The sequence below is a fragment of the Acomys minous genome (assembly GCF_964271855.1).
Source record: "Acomys minous genome assembly, chromosome: 12".
In the NCBI taxonomy this organism is placed as follows: domain Eukaryota; kingdom Metazoa; phylum Chordata; class Mammalia; order Rodentia; family Muridae; genus Acomys; species Acomys minous.
In genome coordinates, this window is record NC_140493.1 from 2807735 (window position 1) to 2825621 (window position 17887).

At 51.5% G+C, this 17887-nt stretch overlaps 1 protein-coding gene across 2 annotated transcripts in view; it reads right to left on the reverse strand.

Moving 5' to 3' along the window:
- SLC4A8 (solute carrier family 4 member 8) overlaps positions 1–17516 on the reverse strand; it is a 62555-nt gene extending 45039 nt beyond the window's left edge. For both annotated transcript variants that reach the window (XM_084751171.1, XM_084751170.1), the window contains exons 1-2: positions 16601–17516; positions 1282–1363 (exon numbers count right to left, since the gene is read on the reverse strand). In XM_084751171.1, the coding sequence (XP_084607297.1) occupies positions 1282–1363; positions 16601–16774 (256 nt within the window). In that variant the 5' untranslated portion in view covers positions 16775–17516. The remainder of the gene's footprint in view (positions 1–1281; positions 1364–16600) is intronic.
- Positions 17517–17887: the final 371 nt, after the last annotated feature.

Below are 17887 nucleotides of genomic sequence, written 5' to 3' on the forward strand. Positions count from 1 at the left end.
GCCCAGCCAACCCCACGATCCCCGCCCTGGGCATAGAGGAATACAGGACATGTCAACCCCACGATCCCGCCCCCGGTGCGGTAGAGGGATGCAGGACATGTCAACCCCACGATCCCCGCCCTGGGCATAGAGGAATACAGGACATGTCAACCCCTCGATCCCGCCCCCGGTGGAGTAGAGGAATACAGGACATGTCAACCCCACGATCCCCGCCCTGGGCATAGAGGAATACAGGACATGTCAACCCCACGATCCCGCCCCCGGTGCGGTAGAGGGATGCAGGACATGTCAACCCCACGATCTCCCGCCCGCCCCCCCAGGCAGGGTAGAGGGATGCAGGACATGTCAACCCCACGATCCCCGCCCTGGGCATAGAGGAATACAGGACATGTCAACCCCACGATCCCGCCCCCGGTGCGGTAGAGGGATGCAGGACATGTCAACCCCACGAGCTCCCGCCTGCCCCCCCCCAGGCAGGGTAGAGGGATGCAGGACATGTCAACCCCACGATCTCCCGCCCCCCCCCCCCCAGGCAGGGTAGAGGGATGCAGGACACCACATAAAGGTCAAATGAGAAGCTGGACAACAGAAGACAGAACGGCTCCTCTGCGTCCACATCACTGGGGTCTTAATGTAACTTTGTTCTGCAAACTCTCAGAGTCTTTTGCTGGTGTGTTTCTGTGTTCTCTTTTCTTCTTTAGGGTTTTTTGTTTGTTTGTTTGTTTGTTTTTTAAATCAGGTAGAAATAGGCATGTTAGAAAAGAAGAGCCAACAGTGGAATTGTGTTTAAAAGGAAAAAAAATATTACAGCCAGATTGAACTTTTAAACTACTGACATTTTATTTTCTTTTGAATTTGTGTAGATATTTACATATCCATGCAGTTATGAGGAATCAGTGAATGAAGAACTTTCTGTCCTCAGAGAAAAGGTTATTGTTAATACTACCTTGAGCTCCCCAGCGCCCTCAGCACTGTGTCTCAGGCCACCTAGTGGACAGGTGTGGCGCTGTTACCTCTGCTTTTATTTCAAGGAACAGGAGGCTAAGAGAGTTAAGTGTTTCCCCCAAACTGGTCATCCAGCCAGAGAGAAAGAGTCAGGGTGTGAGCAGGAGAGTCAGGGTGTGAGCAGGAGAGTCAGGGTGTGAGCAGGAGAGTCAGGGTGTGAGCAGGAGAGTCAGGGTGTGAACAGGAGAGTCAGGTGTGAGCACCTCCCGAGGCGAGGCAGGAGCGGTTCCCCCAGCCAGCCTCTGGCCTCCCTGGTCACGCAGGCAGGACTCTTACCTTCCAACTCTTCCTTCTCATAGTGAATGTTGAGAACTGAGCTGGTCCCACCCTGATCCACCACAGCTTCCTCATCCGGTCTCTGTTTAAGAACAGATATGCAAATAGTCACAGGGTTACACACATGTTCATTTATTCAAACACTTCAAGCCACAGTGTACATAACAAGGCTCCTTCCTGTGAGGTACACAGAGGGGGAAACACGGTGGTTTGCATATATATTTAGTTGGGGCCTCATGACAGCCTTGAGGTGCAAATATGCCAGCCTTTCTCTTTCCCTTTTGTGAGTGGCCTAGACCCAAGGCACATTAAGTAACTATTCTAAGGTTACAGATGCAGTAGAAGAGAATCAAGAATGCACAGCTGCCATCTTCTCAACCCACCACAGACACCCTTGAGAGGTGACTGGCCCTCATTTCCAAGCTGGCCTAACCCCCAATTTTTATGTCCTAATGGCATACTGCAATTCTGCTTATATATATATATATATTGTGTGTGTGTGTGTGTGTGTGTGTGAGAGAGAGAGAGAGAGAGAGAGAGAGGAACAGAGAGAGAGAGACAGAGATTAAGAATGTGTAAACTGAACCCAAGCTCAGTTTCCCAGCTTATTCCAGCTCCAAAAGATCTAGTGCCCCCTCTGGCCTCCAGAGGTACTGCATGCACAGGGTGCACATGCACACCTGCAGGCAAAACACCATACACATTAGTAAAAAAAAGTAAAAAATTAGCTGGGCGTGGTGGTGCACGCCTGTACTTGCTATGTAACAGCCCTGGCTGTCCTGAACTCTCTTCGAAGACCAGGCTGGTCTTGAACTGACAGAGATCTGCCTGCCTCTGCCTCCCCAGTGCTGGGATTAAAGGTGTGTGCCACCACACCGAGCTTCTTTGAATATATTATTTTTATAATTATTTTATATAAATTCAGATCAAGGACAGAGAGCTGGCTCAGTGGTTAAAAATGTACTTTTCTTCTACAGAACCCAAGTTCGGCTGCCAGCACCCACCGTAGATGGTGTAAAACCACTGGCAAGTCCAGCTCCCAGGGGTCCAACACCCTCTACTGACCACACAGGAACCCAGACAGACATGACAGATATTCACACAGACACACAGGAATTATATCTTTTATAAATAGGAACTTTTAAAAAAAAAGAAGAAAAGGAAAACCAAAAACAGATGTGAAATTGGCCATGTGACTATTTCAGAAGACTTTAGGTGACAACAGGGCGCACTGGGAACCGGGCTTGGGACACAGCTCCAAAGAAACCAGGACAAAGTGTCCAATCACACTCAGAACAATACACAGACCAGCAGCACCAGCAAAAAGCAAAAACTGCTTTTTCTTTTTTGGCTTTTGGAGAGAAGTCTCACCTTGTAACCCAGGTTAGTCTAGGACTCACTCTGTAGCCCCGGCTGGCCTGGGCCCTGGAGTGTGGGGATTAGTGTAAACAACTGCACCTAGCCTCTTACGCCGCCCTCAGCCACACTATAGGTTGTGGTGCTGGTGCTGGGCTTTGGGAGGGTGCAGTGTCTGGTGAGGTGAGTGGCTATGGGTTTACTCTGTCAGAGCCAGCGTGGCTGAGGAAAGAGAACGTAAGAGCCACATCTATTTTAGTGGAAACTACATAACAACAATATATAACATCTTCTTTGTCCATAAATGGTTTATTAGTTGATATATTGTTATTGTTGTTTTCTGAGACAGGGTTTCTCTGTGTAGCCTTGACTGTCCTGGACTCACTTTGTAGACCAGTCTGGCTTCTCTCTCAGCCTCTGAATTGCTCTGCTTGGCCTCAAACTAACTCAGCCATCTGTGCTCATCTTCTGGCTTCTCATTTTCTGGCTCATTCTGTCTTCACCTGAGTTCTCTCTCTGCAACCCATCTCTCTATTACTGTCCTGATAAAACTCCCTATTCTCTCTGTAAAACTGCCTCTTAAGTATTTTCCCTTTCCTCTCTCTTCTCATGAGAGTTGGGCGTGTCCTATTCTGTCAAATCTTTTCTGACTCATCACCTTTTCTGACATTCAATTAGACATCACTTTCCAACATGGGTGCTTCCTTCTACAAACTAACTTTACCTCCATTGTTTGGGATTAAAGGCATGCACCACCACACCTAGGCCTAAGCTTTTCTTTACCTGATACTTGCTCTATACCAGGCTGGCCTTGAACTCAGATCTGCTTGCCTCTGGCTCCTGGATTAAAGGCGTGTTTGTATTCCAGCTGGATCACACAGACCTAGAAGGCCTTTGGATGTGATCTCTTACCAGAGCAGCCATGTTGTGAACTAGCATTCCTCTTCACATAGTGGTGTTCACCTTTAACCCCAGCACTCCGGAAGCAGAGGCAGAAAAATATGTGACTATTCCAGGCTAGCCAGGGCTACACAGTGAGACTTTCTCTCTCTCAAAAAACCCAAAACAGAAATTGGTTGGTCACAGGTCTGAGTGAGATATACACAAGATGTGTTAAAAAAATAAAAAACCTCCTGCTATATCATACAGTAAGGTAGACAAGTCACCTTGGCGAGGATCCCTGGCAGGAACACGGGACGTGTGCCTCGGTGAGGACAACACCATCACTGGGCTGCTTATAATAAACATGTGGTCTCAAGCCCCCCCACCCCAATCTATGCCGCTGTAAAATGTAACAATGTAACCGCCGGCTGAGGATGGAGCTCAGTGGGAAAGCCTAGCCTGTGCTGGGCCCCCGGTTCTTCACACACAAACACAAACGTGCGTGCCACATGCATGTGCTTTAAACAGCTGGTCACCACTGCAGGACAAAGCCAACAAGGGAAGTCTTTACTTTGAAAAGCCATCTGTACCAGAACAAGTGAGGAAGGTTTGTCATTGCGGAAACGAATAAAAGAAACCCTGTCTCAAAAAACAAAACAAAACAAAGCAAAACAAAAAGTGCTTCCCGGGAGCTGGGGGAGGGGATAAATAGGGCGGGTGCACAGGATTTTAGGGCGGGATGGCGTCTGTATGGTACAAGCCCAGGGTTCCACAGAACGCCCAACAGTAAGACCCGCCTAGGTAAGCTAGGACTTAGCATAAAAACCTGCTCTGGTGGAGGACGCAGAGGATAAAGGAGGGCGGGGAGGGGAGCTAAAAGGAAGTTTCTGTATTCTGTACCTTCAGTATTGTACTGTGAAAATAAAGCTGTTCGTTACAGAGTCTCTAAACAGCAGAACCAAAAATGTGACATGTGGGTCGAGTGCAAATCTGAATGCTGCCCAGGAGAACTTCAGGGACGCTGTGCTGGTGCTGTAGAGCCACGCATTTTACAGACACACTCAAGTGTTTTCAGGTGAAACTAAGCAGTGTTCATGCTGAAAGGACAGATGAGGCAGACGGATGGCCATGAGTTCAAGGCCAGAGTGCCTAGCCAGGGCGACTACACAGGAATGCCCTGGAGAGGCAGTGGGGCTTGGGGGAGGGGCGGGTGTGAACTGAAGTTGGACCTACACAGTATTATTTTACAGCACTCAAAATCGTCAGGTAAGCCCAGTACCCCCGTCAGCCCCAGGGTGCTGCGACGCCAGCTCTACTCCCCGGTGTCTGCACAGTCCGCGGCCTTTCCTACGCAGTCACTTCCTGTTGCTTTTGTGCAATGTTGAGGGTTGAACCTAGAGCTTTGCACGGGAAGGCAGTTTACACCACAGCTAAGGACCCTTTTATTTATTTATTTTTCTTAATCTTGTATGTTTGGCTGTTTTGCCTACATGTCTGTGTGCCCTTTGTGCGCCTGGTGCTGGAGGCGGCCACAAGATGGCATCAGATCCCCTGGAAGCAGAGTCAGACAGCTATGAGCGGCCCTGTGGGTGCTAGGAACTGAGCCTGGGTCCTCTCCGACTGCAGCCAGTGCTCTTTTCAAATGGCTGAAACGATCGCAATTGAAGCACTGAGCGTTCTGGCGTCCGAGGCTTCGGTGGATCCTGGGAAGCTAACGAAGGCTGCTCCGCCTGCAGCCCAGTCTGCTCAAGATTAACTCGTTCTCTTGAAAGAAGCTGTTTCTCTTCAACCCTTTTGCCCCGTAAAGCCTTCTGCTCCCCCAGGTTACCCAGCCCTCCCGGGGGCTGTGGGAACTTGACAGTGACCGTGCGTGGGGCGGGGCGGGGCGGGGCGGGGCAGGCGGCAGTGGTGGGCATCTCCGGTTCTCAGTTACCACGTGTTCTCCCTTTACCAAAGGTGCTTTCTGCTTTCCAAGCGCTTCAGCCTCTACCGCAACCTCTCTAGTTGCACAGCCAACTCTGCAGTCCTTTCCAAAAGGAGAGAATTTAATGATATCTCTGATTTTCCTATTTCATCCGCTCATAACTCTTGCAATTGTTCAGTCATCCTCCCAGCCTTTTTAAAACAGAATGCAGGAAAGCAATGAAGCTCCCCTCTGGTTTGGAGCAAAGCAGGAGAGAAGCCAGCGGCAGCAGCCGCAGTAAACCTTTTGCTCAGACCCTGAAACAGCGTGTTCATTTCTCCATACCTGCTGTCTCCTCTACAGCAGTAGAGCCCAGATTTTCCATTATTCCAAGCCCCAAATTGGGTGCCAATTGTAGGCATATTTTAAAATCTATTATTATTTCGAGTTCCTTAAATCTCTTTCTCCCTTTTCCACCCCAATCCCTTCCAACACTCCAAGACCAAGTAGGACAGAAAGAAGACGAGTGGGAGAAGGGATGCAATTTTTTGTTTTTGTTTTTTGTTTTGTTTTTTTTTCTTAGCTGCTTCCTGCTGTTCAGGGTCATCCGGTTCCTTCTCTGAGCCCCGACGCACACATACACACACACATACACAGTTACAGTGGCGCACGCCTTTAATCCCAGCACTCGGGAGGAGGCCGAGGCAGGAGGAACTCCGTGAGTTCGAGGCCAGCCTGGTCTACAGAGTGAGTCCAGAACAGCCAGGTCTACACAGAAAAACCCTGTCTCAAAAAATTACACACACATACATACATAATACACACACACACACACACACACACACGCATACATATATATGTCAACAATTTGAAACCTTCACGTATTCTTAGCTTGGGTATCCACTGAGTTCACTGACAGATTATCAGATCTCTTTGCTTTGCCAAAAACAAAAAACAAAAAACTCAGCCGCAGCTAAAGCACTACAAAGACCACACTGGATGAAAAGGCAGGGTCCTTGTTCTAAATCTCAAAAAAGAAAATAAAAAAGAATTATAACTAATTCACAGAAATTCAAACAGCAGAATAAATATTTGATTATATTACAAAATTATTTTTACTTTTTCTCCCCTCTGAGACAAGGTCTCTTTATGTAGCCCTGGCTGGCCTTGAACTTGGCTGGCCTTGAACTCACAGAGCTCTGCCTGCCTCTCGGTTACTTTTTAAAGAATGGTAACAACGTTGCAGTGTGGCATCATTATCATTTAAAAAAGAGTCCTTCATCTGGTCTCTGGAGAGCAGAGGGAGACTTAAAGGAAAAAAGATGGCGTGTGTATTCCTTGTTGGCACCAAGTCATGGGTGCATGGTGATTCACTACGCAAATCTCTCCCCTTTGATGCACACCTGAAATGTTCCCCAAATTTCAAGCATATAACAAATCTGTCTGAAATTGTTAAACTGAAAAGAAGGAAATATCAGGTTTCTTGGTCTGTGGCTGCAGCAGGTACTGCCAAGGCTGGTGTGTTTGCCTCTAGTCACTGTTCATAGTGAGCAAGATTTACCAACGTGGCGTCCATGGATTTCTGGGGTGCCTATGGTTGTGCCCAATGTGGCGTCTGTGGACTTCTGGGGTGCCTATGGTTGTGCCCAATGTGGCATCTGTGGACTTCTGGGATGCCTATGGTTGTGCCCAATGTGGCGTCTGTGGACTTCTGGGGTGCCTATGGTTGTACATCCAGGCAGCAGGGAGATGTGTGCACGTGCACTTGGTGGCCTGGGGGTCTGTCCATAACTTCTACCAGATTCTCAAAGGAGCTTGTGGCTTAAGAGAGATTATATCCATGAGAAAGACATTAAAAAAGCTCAAGGAACGGGGGAGAGCGAGGGAGGAGGAGAAAAGCTCCCTCACTTCTCCCTCTCTTCTGTACTTCCTCCTAGCGCCTCATTGATGACGTCTCCTATTAACCCTGGAGGGTCCCGGGAACTAGATACAAAGGACTGAGGTGGTAACGCACACACAGCCTTGACATCGAGAGGCTGGAGAGACAGCTCAGCTGCCAGAAGCACTTGCTGTCCTTGAGGAGGACCAGAGCGTGGATCCCAGCACTCACACCAGGCAGCTCACAACCACCAATAAACTCCAGCTCCAGGCATCTGACACCCTCTTCTGGACTCCACAGGCGCGCGCGCGCGCGCGCACACACACACACACACACACACACACACACACACGTGAGCACATGCAGATACACTCTCCCACATGCATGAAGACAAACACACATACGTAAACATGAAAATAAGTCTTTTCTTTCTTTTCTTTTTCCTTTTTTTTTTTTCTTTTTTTCCCAAGACAGGGTCTCTCTGTGTAGTCCTGGCTGTCCTGGACTCACTCTGTAGACCAGGCTGGCCTCGCACTCACAGAGATCCACCTGCCTCTGTCTCCCAAGTGCTGGGATTACAGGTGTACCATGCTGGCAAATCTTTTTTATTAACTCACTGACATTGTATGGAAGGTTTTGAGAGAGAAAAAGCCCTGTTATAAGCCTTAAAAAATGGTCTTCTCCAGGAAGACCCCACCAATCAGCTACCAACACCAAGTGGTCAGTCCTGAAAGCATGCATCAGCTACCAACACCAAGTGGTCAGTCCTGAAAGCATGCATCAGCTACCAACACCAAGTGGTCAGTCCTGAAAGCATGCATCAGCTACCAACACCAAGTGGTCAGTCCTGAAAGCATGCATCAGCTACCAACACCAAGTGGTCAGTCCTGAAAGCATGCATCAGCTACCAACACCAAGTGGTCAGTCCTGAAAGCATGCATCAGCTACCAACACCAAGTGGTCAGTCCTGAAAGCATGCATCAGCTACCAACACCAAGTGGTCAGTCTTGAGAGCATGCACAGACAGGGAACACGGACTGAGCAGGTTGTGTTTATATCTTTAGAACAGTGTGTGTGTGTGTGTGTGTGTGTGCATGTGCCTGTGTGTGTCTGTGTGTGTGCATATGTGTGTGCACACTTATGTGTATGTCTGTGTGTGCACATGCCTATGTGTGTCCGTGTGTGTGCGCGTGCCTGTGTGTATCTGTGTGTGTACATGTGCGTGCCTGTGTTTATCTGTGTGTGTACATGTGCGTGCGTGCCTTGGGGGGGGGGCAGGTGCACGGGAGGGGTTGGAGAGGGAACAAAATGGGAGATATGATGTAATTGCATTATAATTTCAAAAAGTAAAAAGCTATTATTTAAGAAAATGGATATGAAGTTGGGCATGGTAACACACATCTTTAGTACCAGTGCTCAGGAGGCAGAGACAGATGGATCTCTGAATTCAAGATCAGCCTGGTTTACATACTGAGTTCCAGGCGAGTCAAGGCTACACGTGAGAGCTTGTCTCAAAAAAAAAAAAAAAAAAAGACTGAGTCAGTCTGAATGGTAAATCAAAGTCTTACTTCCAGTAATAACAAATTAAAAGATGGAAACAGAGCCTTACATACGGTCCCAACTCCTAGCCAAGCCAAGCAGCTGCAGGGGAGAAGGGGGCAGGCAGAGCTGCCTGGAGCCTCTGCTGCCGGGCTCTGGACCTGTGGCGGTGGTCTCACTCCCCACCTCGCCCGTGGGTCTAATGTCTCCATGCGCCGTCCTCTCATCCTGCCCCAACCATCATTCCAGCTTGGAACAACTAAACGTCAGCAGAGTTTCCTGAGCACAAACGCATTTTGCCATTTTGCCCACCATTTGGTCACTGCCTCTTGGCAAGACAGCCTTGTGGGCGCAGAGAGGAAGCAGCCCATGCTGCTGAGACCTAACAGACTGTGGCCAGACAGTGGGGTAGGAGGGCTCCACATCAGAGGTCCAGGGGAGGGGAACAGGGCAGAAGAGGGGGGGATGGGAAGATAAGAGCGAGGGGATAACAATCAGGATGTAATGGGAATAAATTATAATAAATAAAATATATATAAAGATGAGTTCTGGGTTCCCTGGCAAGCACCCTGCAGCCTACACCCTCAGCCTCACTTCCTGGCTTTCCAGTCAGCAAAAGAAGCAGCCACAGTAAGAATTTGGAAGCTCTTTCAATGGAGCACCGGCTTGCCCAGCATGCCCCTTTTGCTATGGAGATCCCCCACTTAGCCTTCAACATGGCCCTAACTCAAGGCTAAGCAAGGCCCCACAGGAGCTGAGAGGGGCAGCAAGGTTTGTTGCTAATTATGTATCAACAGTGTAAAGCCCTGCCCCTGAAAAAAGTCGGGGGCGGTGGTGGCACAGGCCTTTAATCCCAGCACTCGAGAGGCAGAGGCAGGTAGATCTCTGTGAGTTCAAGGTCAGCCTGGTCTACAAAGTGAATCCAGGACAGCCAAGAGTACACAGAGAAACCCTGTCTCAAGAAAAAAAAAATGTATATTAATCCCAGCATTCGGGAGGCCGAGAGGTAGGTGAGGTAGGCAGATCTCTGTGAGTTCAATGCCAGCCTGGTCCGGGGGTGGAGGTCGGGGCTGGGGGGGGGGGGGGGGAACAGAAAAACAAAAACAAACAAACAAAAAAAAACCAAGTATAAAGCCAAGGCTTAGTCCTTTTTCAGAACTCCAGAAACCTAACCATGGATGCGTGCCCTTGGTGAGAACAGCTTGAGCCTCCACACCGTCCTCCCAAGCTGTGAGTGCGCCATAACCTCACATACCCCAGTGTCCTTCTGCCCAGCAGCCCGGCTGTTTTCCCAGCTCCTTGTCCCTTTCCATGTGCCTGGTCAGCCGGCACAACACCTGCACTCTGGCCTCTCGGAAGCCTCGCCACTATGTCTGACCCAGGTCTCTGCATCTCTTGTGTAGTCTGTCTGCCTAGCTTTGGCTTAGAGCAAATGAAGCCGAAGACGAGATCTCTTTGGTGATGTATTGGAAACCCAAGAGCAGTGCAGCTCTCAAGCATGCATTCTGCAGGTGACAACGCTGTGCTACAGGCTCAAAAGGTTGGACACACCTGCAATTGCCTCCTCGCTGCCTACCCAACAGCAGGAGAGCCCGCCCGCGCGCGCGGCTGTGTGGCAGAAGTCACGCGCCGTGGGCAGTCTGACAGGAAACGAGACTCCGCAGAGGCTTCTCTGATCCTTTCCTTGGCCCCACATAACGCTGCCCTGTGCATCTAGTACAGACTTGAAGAATACAGACCGCTGTGGAGATGTGCGTCGAATCCGCAGCGTGTGAGGGTCGTGGCTTTACCCGGCAAGGGAATTAGGGAGTGCCGCTAACGTTGGTCCTGCTGCTGATCCACCCATCTTCCAATAACACTGTGGGCAACTGTGTGACCTACAAAGTAATCTCATGTAACCAAAGGCATTATAAAGCCAGGCATGGTAATCCGACACTTGAGAGACTGCAGCAGCAAAATTACAAGTTCAAGGCCAACCTGGTCGACAGTGAATTCCAGACTAGCTACATAGGGAGAGTGTTTCGTTTTGGAAAAAAGAAAGAAAGAAGGGAGAAAGGAGGGAGGGAGGGAGGGAGGGAGGGAAAAAGCAACAGAGGCTGAAGAGATGGTTCTTTGGCTAGGAGCACTGGTTGCTCTTGCCAAGGACCTGAGTTCTGTCCCCAGCACCGCCATGGTAGCTCATAACCACCTGTAACTACAGTTCCTGGGGCTCAATGCCTTCTTTTGGCATCTGTGGTAACTGCACATACATGGGGCCCCTACATACACGCAAGGAAAACGCTCATCCACATAAATATTTTCCAAAAACTCATCCACAGCAGGATCGGAGAGGCAGATCCAAGGGGAAAATCGGGGCCCGGACAATGTGACTTCCGGCCCTGAAGCAGGAGGAAACTAAGAGCCAAAGACAGAGTCTCAGCCCAACAAGATGGGAGGCAACAGAGAGGTTCTGTCCTGAGGCTCCCAGAAAGCACCCCAACCCTGGCGGCAGTTTCCGCTCACAAGCACAGGCATCAGAGTCTCCAGGGCAGAACTGTTCCCATGTAAACACGCTATTCGAGTCACTCCATCCGTGGTAACGCCGCAGCAGCAGCAAGAGGCTAATAAAGTATATGTATTTTGACTCCCTGGCAACCAAAGCCAGAGTGAACTTGTTCCTACCAATGGGACATGGTCAAAGGCTCCATTATCTAAGGCGGGCATGCGTGCGTGCGTGCATGCGTGCGTGTGTGTGTGTGTGTGTGTGTGCGTCTGTAACCTAGCAGCAGATTTAGAACCAACTGGACCCTTTCCCTTGTGCTGATGACTAGAGCGGGCGCTGGCTACTCCGCCAAGGCAAACAGCACTGAGATGATTATCTGCAGCTTTGAAGGAAGCAAGTGTGCAGCCTCAACCGCCCCGTTTTATGCCTAAGGCTCCGCTTGGAAAGTCAGCCCACAGCCCTCCTCCAGAGCTCCCGAGCAGAGCTGTCGGAGGCCGGAAGTGGATGCCCACAGGTGTGCGCGCACGCACGCACGCACGCACGCACGCATGCACACACACACACAGCTGGGAGAGGGCAAAGGGGTATGGACTGGATACTGCAATGAGGTGACAGGGCCAACTTCCATCTAGGACGGGCAGTTTGGTCCAGCTGTGTTGAGCAAATACTTATCACCTGCTCACCGTAAACAGCCCATGACCCTCAGGAGGCTGCTCGGCTCTCGCTCGCTCGCCATAAACAAGAGGTGATCCTCAGGAGGCTGCTCATTCACTGGCTCAGCAAATACACACTGCGCTCGCTGTGCCAAAGCCACAGAATACTAGAAACCACCATGGAGACAGCTGCGACAACTCTTCCATCCGCTGCACTCCTCGGTTATGACCCACACCCACCAGGGGCTGGCACTGGCCTCTTTGCTTGTTTGTCTAGCCGTAGTCTCCCACAGGCCAGGCTGGTCTTGAACTCTCTATATACCCAACGTTAATTGTGAACATTAAATAGATATTTATATATGTGTATGAGTGTTTTGCGTGCTTGTATGCGTATGTACACACGGGTTCCTGGTTTCAGAAGAAGGTGTCCAGAGCCCCTGGAACCAGGCCTGTGGATGGTGGTGAGCCACCATGTGGGTGCTAGGGATTGAACTAGGGTGCTCTGCAAGAGCGGCTAGTGTTCTTAACTGCTGATTCATCGTTTCTTAGGTATTACAGCGCTCTGTGTGTGCGTGTGTGTGTGTGTGTGTGTGTTTGTGTGTGTGTGTGTCTGTGTGTGCGTGCACACACGCACATGCTTGCCATGGTGCACCTGTGGCCCTCACAGGACAACTTTGTGGAGTCTTCTTTCTTCCCACCTTTATGTCAGGCTTACACAGGATTGCTCTATCTCCCCGGCCTTGACCTTGAACTAACCCTCAAGCTTCTGCCTTCCAAGCGTTGGGATCACAGGCATTGCTCCCATGCCCAGCTCCAGGGTTTGCATGTAAAAGTCATGAAAAGGCCAGGGTCCCTTGCTTCCTTCCCACCGTCTCCACGCTCCCTGAATGTCCCAGCGATGCCCAGCACAACATCACTCAGATCCTAAGGTGTCCACCCTCCAGGGCGTCTCCTCCAACACTTCCTTCTGGGCAGTTCTGAGAGGCGGATGGGCAGAACTGTGAGGCGGAGATGGTCCAGCACAAAGTGGGGGGCTTTCCCTAAAGCTGTCTGGTCACCTTCCTCTAACAGTGCCCCCCTTCATCAACTCAAAACCTCAGCAATACCTCCACAGAGCCTGCAAAGCGGCTGCTGCAGGCCTCGCGGACTCAGCCTACATCACACCAGCAGCCTCCAGCCGGCTTGCCTCACTCCAGTCACCTGCGGTCTGATGTGTTCTTTGTAGGCTTTCCCAAGCACCTCTGGTGCTCACTCGGGGCCAGGCTCTCTGGATGGCAAGGCTCTAGCTGTGGTGATGCAGTGGCTGAGGGCACCGCCTTTGGAGAGAGGCAGCTCTGCCCCTTTCTAGAAGTTGCTTCACCTCACTGCATTCAGTTTCTTCATTTAAGACGTGGGAGCAATAACTGTGTGTAATTTTCTGAGCTACAGAAAAAGTGAGCTGGGATGTGAGGCTGGGAGTTCAGTGACAGAGTGCTCGCCTGGCGTCCATGAGGCCGGGGTTCAGTCCTCGGCACTAACTAGGGGAGAAAAGCTAAAGATGAGGTACGGTGCCAGAGAAGAGGCCGCTTGTGTGTGAGCCACTAACCAGACACCAGTCGGCGTGTTAGACAGGGCCGCCTGCCTCTTCCCTGCCTCCTGAGACTTCTATCTGAGGAGAGGAGGGGCAGGAGAGCAAGTACACGCACACACACACACACACACGTGCTACGAGGAAGCACAAGAGAATCCTATGGAGCCGTGTGACTCCATGGAGGTGACTCAGGCGGAGGTCAGGGGACGCCGTTCTTCGGGGCATACAAATGAGTCATGAAGAGGAAGAATGTCCTAGAAAGAGGACAAGTCCCCGAGCTGTGAAGGAGTCCTCACACCAAAGAGACAGGAAGCAAGTCAGAGTCGGTACGTGAGGAGAGAGTGAAGGATTCCAGAGAGGGTGGGCAAAGCCGTGACCAGGTCAGACCTCGATAAGTCCTGACAAGAGTTTGGGTTTTATTCGAAAATGCACAGGAAGCTATCGACAGGTTCCAAGATAGGACCTGACAGGATGTGGCTTGCATTTCTAAGCCCCTTTGGCTGCCGGGTGGAGGGCTGTAGAAGGCAGCATCAGAAGGGGACGCCCCCAGGAAGACAGGTGTGCAGCTGTGGGGTCTGGAACCTCTCTGCTTCCATGGAGGCATGCAATCCGCTCACTTTGCGAGGCCCAGCTCTCTCAGGTTGGCACAGCAGGCTTGGGCACCGAGGTGCCTGCCCACTGGTTAGCTGGCTCCTCCAACCATCTCTTTCCCTCCTCAATCTCAGGCTCCTGCGTCTCATGCCTGACTTCACGAGGCCCTACCGTTCCCTCTGCTCTCTCTCCACCCCAGCGCCCACAAAGGTGTCTCAGCGCACTGTAGAGAAGACACTTTACTGTGTGCAGAAACACAAAGGGATCAAGTCCACCAACCATGAACAGAACCCAAGGGTTCTGTGTGCTCCATGTAACCCACACATTCTGCATGCCGAAGGCAGGGTCTCCTCACAGACACCCCAGCCTGACCGGGACCTCATCTTCTGTCTCTTGCGCCCTATCTCCTGTCACATCTTCCCCTCCTCACCAGTGACAGCTCCTGGTCCTGGTAAATACCAGCTTCTTCAGCAGGGGGCCACACTGTCCCCCTGTGTTACAAGCCCAGAACACACCCAGTCATCTCCTCCCTGTCCTCTCATCTGCCTCAGGACATTTGGACGTCCTGTTCTCTGCTTCCAAGTTCTGTGACCGCCCCTTCCCTTCAGCTGACGTTCAGTCTTCAGACCTTCGCCCAAACTGTCTTCCTTAGAAAAATCTCCCGTGGTCTGAGTCATGGATGCCCTCATAGGTCAGCCTGAGGGGCACCGGAGCGCCTGAGTTTATAATAACATTTCCGTTGTGCAGAGTTTTGAGACATGGTCTCATTATGTGCTGATCTCAAACACACAATCCTCCTGCCTCGGGCTCCCCAGGACTGGGACTACTGTGTAGCTGGTTAGAACTGCTTACTTTGCGACCCAGGGAAGATGGCTCCATGGGCACATTGCTTGTTACTCTGCATGAGGACCTGCATTCAGTCTCCCAGAACCCATGTAAGAAGCTGGCATGGCAGTGCTCGCCTGTAACCCCAGCACCGGGGGATGGCGGAAGTGGGGGAGGTGGGGGCAGGGTGAGGGAGACAGGCCGATCCCCAGGGCTCACTGGCCAGCTGGAATGGCAAGCTCCAGCTTCCGTGTGAGAACGCATTTCAATAAATAAGATATGCGTCAGATAACAAACTCTGGCTACCACATGAGCGCACACACACAGACACACACACACACTCACACGCACGCACACAGATATGCACACAATTCTTGCTTTAGGCTGGGGTATGGCTCAGTGGTGGAGACTTTGCCTAACAAGTAAGAGGTAACCCATCCCTAGAATCACCAAAGGCAAAACAAAACAAAACAAAGCAAACAGAAAAGCTAATTCTCTTTTCCCACTGGCCTGGAGAAGCAAGAAAAAGCACGGCCTATTTTTGTTCGCTGTCTCCCAAACCAGAGTTGACTTTTAACACAGCATGTCATAAGATCAGATATGGAAGGTTTTCCAGAACCTTACATCTATTTCTGTGACTGGCAAGCAAAGGCTAATCTGCCAGGAAGATGGGCAGGGAGTGTGGTGCCCACTTCAGCGCACGCAGGACGCTCTCCATTCCTCCTCCCAGGGCCCACCCACCGCTGACAGCAACATGGCATTTGCTCCCAAGGCTTCCTGCAACAGTGCTGCCTCTGTCTCAGGTCCCTCCCTTCCTTCAAACCCTCTTTCCAGGACAGTACCCACACCTGATCGGGTTTCACAAGAAAGCAGGAGTGAGAAGCTACCCCTCACCTACGGGGTATGATCACTGGATAAACTGTGTTTCACAGAGTCCTTAGACCAGCCTTGTGAAGTAAACCGCACCAACATCACTATTTCCGTTTTAATAGATGGGGAGACGAAGCCTGTGAGAAGCAGACTGGGAACTGAACCCACAGACTCTTAACGCCTAGTCCGGTGCTTCCTAACACTAAGCCGCCCCTGCAGTTCTAGCATCCACTGCTTGAGGCTGGTGGTGTCGCTCTAGACCCCCTCACCACTTGCCTGATCCGTGTGCACATCCCTACCCAGAACTTGTCATCTGCCTGGGCAGCAGGGCGGGAGGGGTCCACAAAGCCGGCCACATTCTCAGGGGCTGTGCCCAGCCTCCCGGGTCTGTCCTCTGAGCCACTAAGGGACCAGAATAAAAACACAAAGACCCGCGGCAAGGTCCCCGGATACCCTCTCGTCCACCTACAGCAGAACGAGGCAAGGCCAGCCAGGAGCTGGCGTCGGCCGCCAACGGGGACCCGCGGGCAGAGGTCACTGCTCCGGGACACCGGGCAGCAGGCGACGCAAAGGGATGCTGCAGTGCCCGCGGCTCGGGGCTCGGCCCAAGGTCACCCTCCCGGGCCGCCCTCAGCGCCCCCTGGCGTCCCTCGCGGGCCTCCCCCCTGCCCTTCGGGGGGACACGCCTGGAAGCCCGGCTCGAGCAGGAGCCAGGCGGTGGGCAGAGGACCCAGGCTGAGCCCGGGGAGGAGCAGGAGGCGGGGCCCACCTGATAGCTGAGGACGCCGTCCGGCTCGTTGCTCCCGGCGGGCATGGCCGGGCGGAGCCTGGTCTCGCCGGTGGCTTCCAGGTTGAGCTGCTGCAGTCCGCGCTCTCCTTGTCCTGCGTGAGCCGGTCGCACGCGCAGCGACCCCGAGCCTGGACCCAGCGTCTGGTCAACCATCAACCGGCGCCACCTTCACAGCCATCAGCCCGCGAGGCGCCCTCGGCAGCCAATCAGCGTCCGGCCCGGGCAGCCAATCAGCGCGCGGAGCACGGGAGGACGCTGGCCCGTGGTACCCTGGACTACCGGCGAGATGGGAGGAGGGCGCCAGAGAGCCAACCCCTCCCCGGGCCCGGCCGGTTGCCTTAGAAACAGCCTCCCTCCCTTCGGGGGGCCTCTGGGCTCTGAGGTCCTCCCTAGGAACTGGAAATCCGCGCCTCTGTATGCCGCCTCACCTGGCTCTTGGGAAAGTGTCGGGTTTGCCTGCTCTGGTTTTATTCCTCGGAAGATGGGTTTTTGAGTTGGGAGAAATTTTCCCTCGGAAACAAAGATGGCAGGAGGAAGTAAAGATGAGAAGACAAGGCCTTCTAAAATTACTTTTTAACCCTTGAGCTTAGTGGCCAGATTGAAGTCCTTAAAGAGCAACAGACAGAGAACCGGCAAGCCCATCCTCCGCGGACTATGAGACTTTGGTCTCCCTGCCACTAAGACTGACAGCAGGCATCTTTATTGTTGATCATCTGTAAAAAAGACCCTTGTCCATTTTCTCAACTTACAAACGAGGATTTCCCCCCTTAAGCCTCTGTATTCCACATAGCCCCATGGGATGCTGGGCATCTGGAAGCTTATAAATATATGTGCATTTAGTTCCATGTACCTATAAATGTATTGAGGCCACAAAACGGCTTAGTGGGTGGGGCCGTATTTTCTGAGTTTGAGCCCTAAGACCTGCACAATATAAAAGGAAACCAAGTCTTGCAAGTTGGCCTCAGACCTCCATATGCACAGCATGATGTGTGTGTGTGTGTGTGTGCGCGCGCGCGCGCACACGCTTTATTGAGCCATGGTGAGGAAAGCAAGCGTGTCCAGTCTCCGGCAGAGATTTAAGAGCGGTACTGCATGCAGAGTAGCCACAATTGGGCCAATATGGAAAACAATATTGAAAAGAGCAGCAAATGTAAATGTCACCGTTATAAAATGCTCTTGTCAAACTGTGGAGAGCTAGCTAATGAGTTCAGACTTCATGTTCCTTGAATAATAATAATTATTATTTTTTTTTTCTTCAATTCTTGT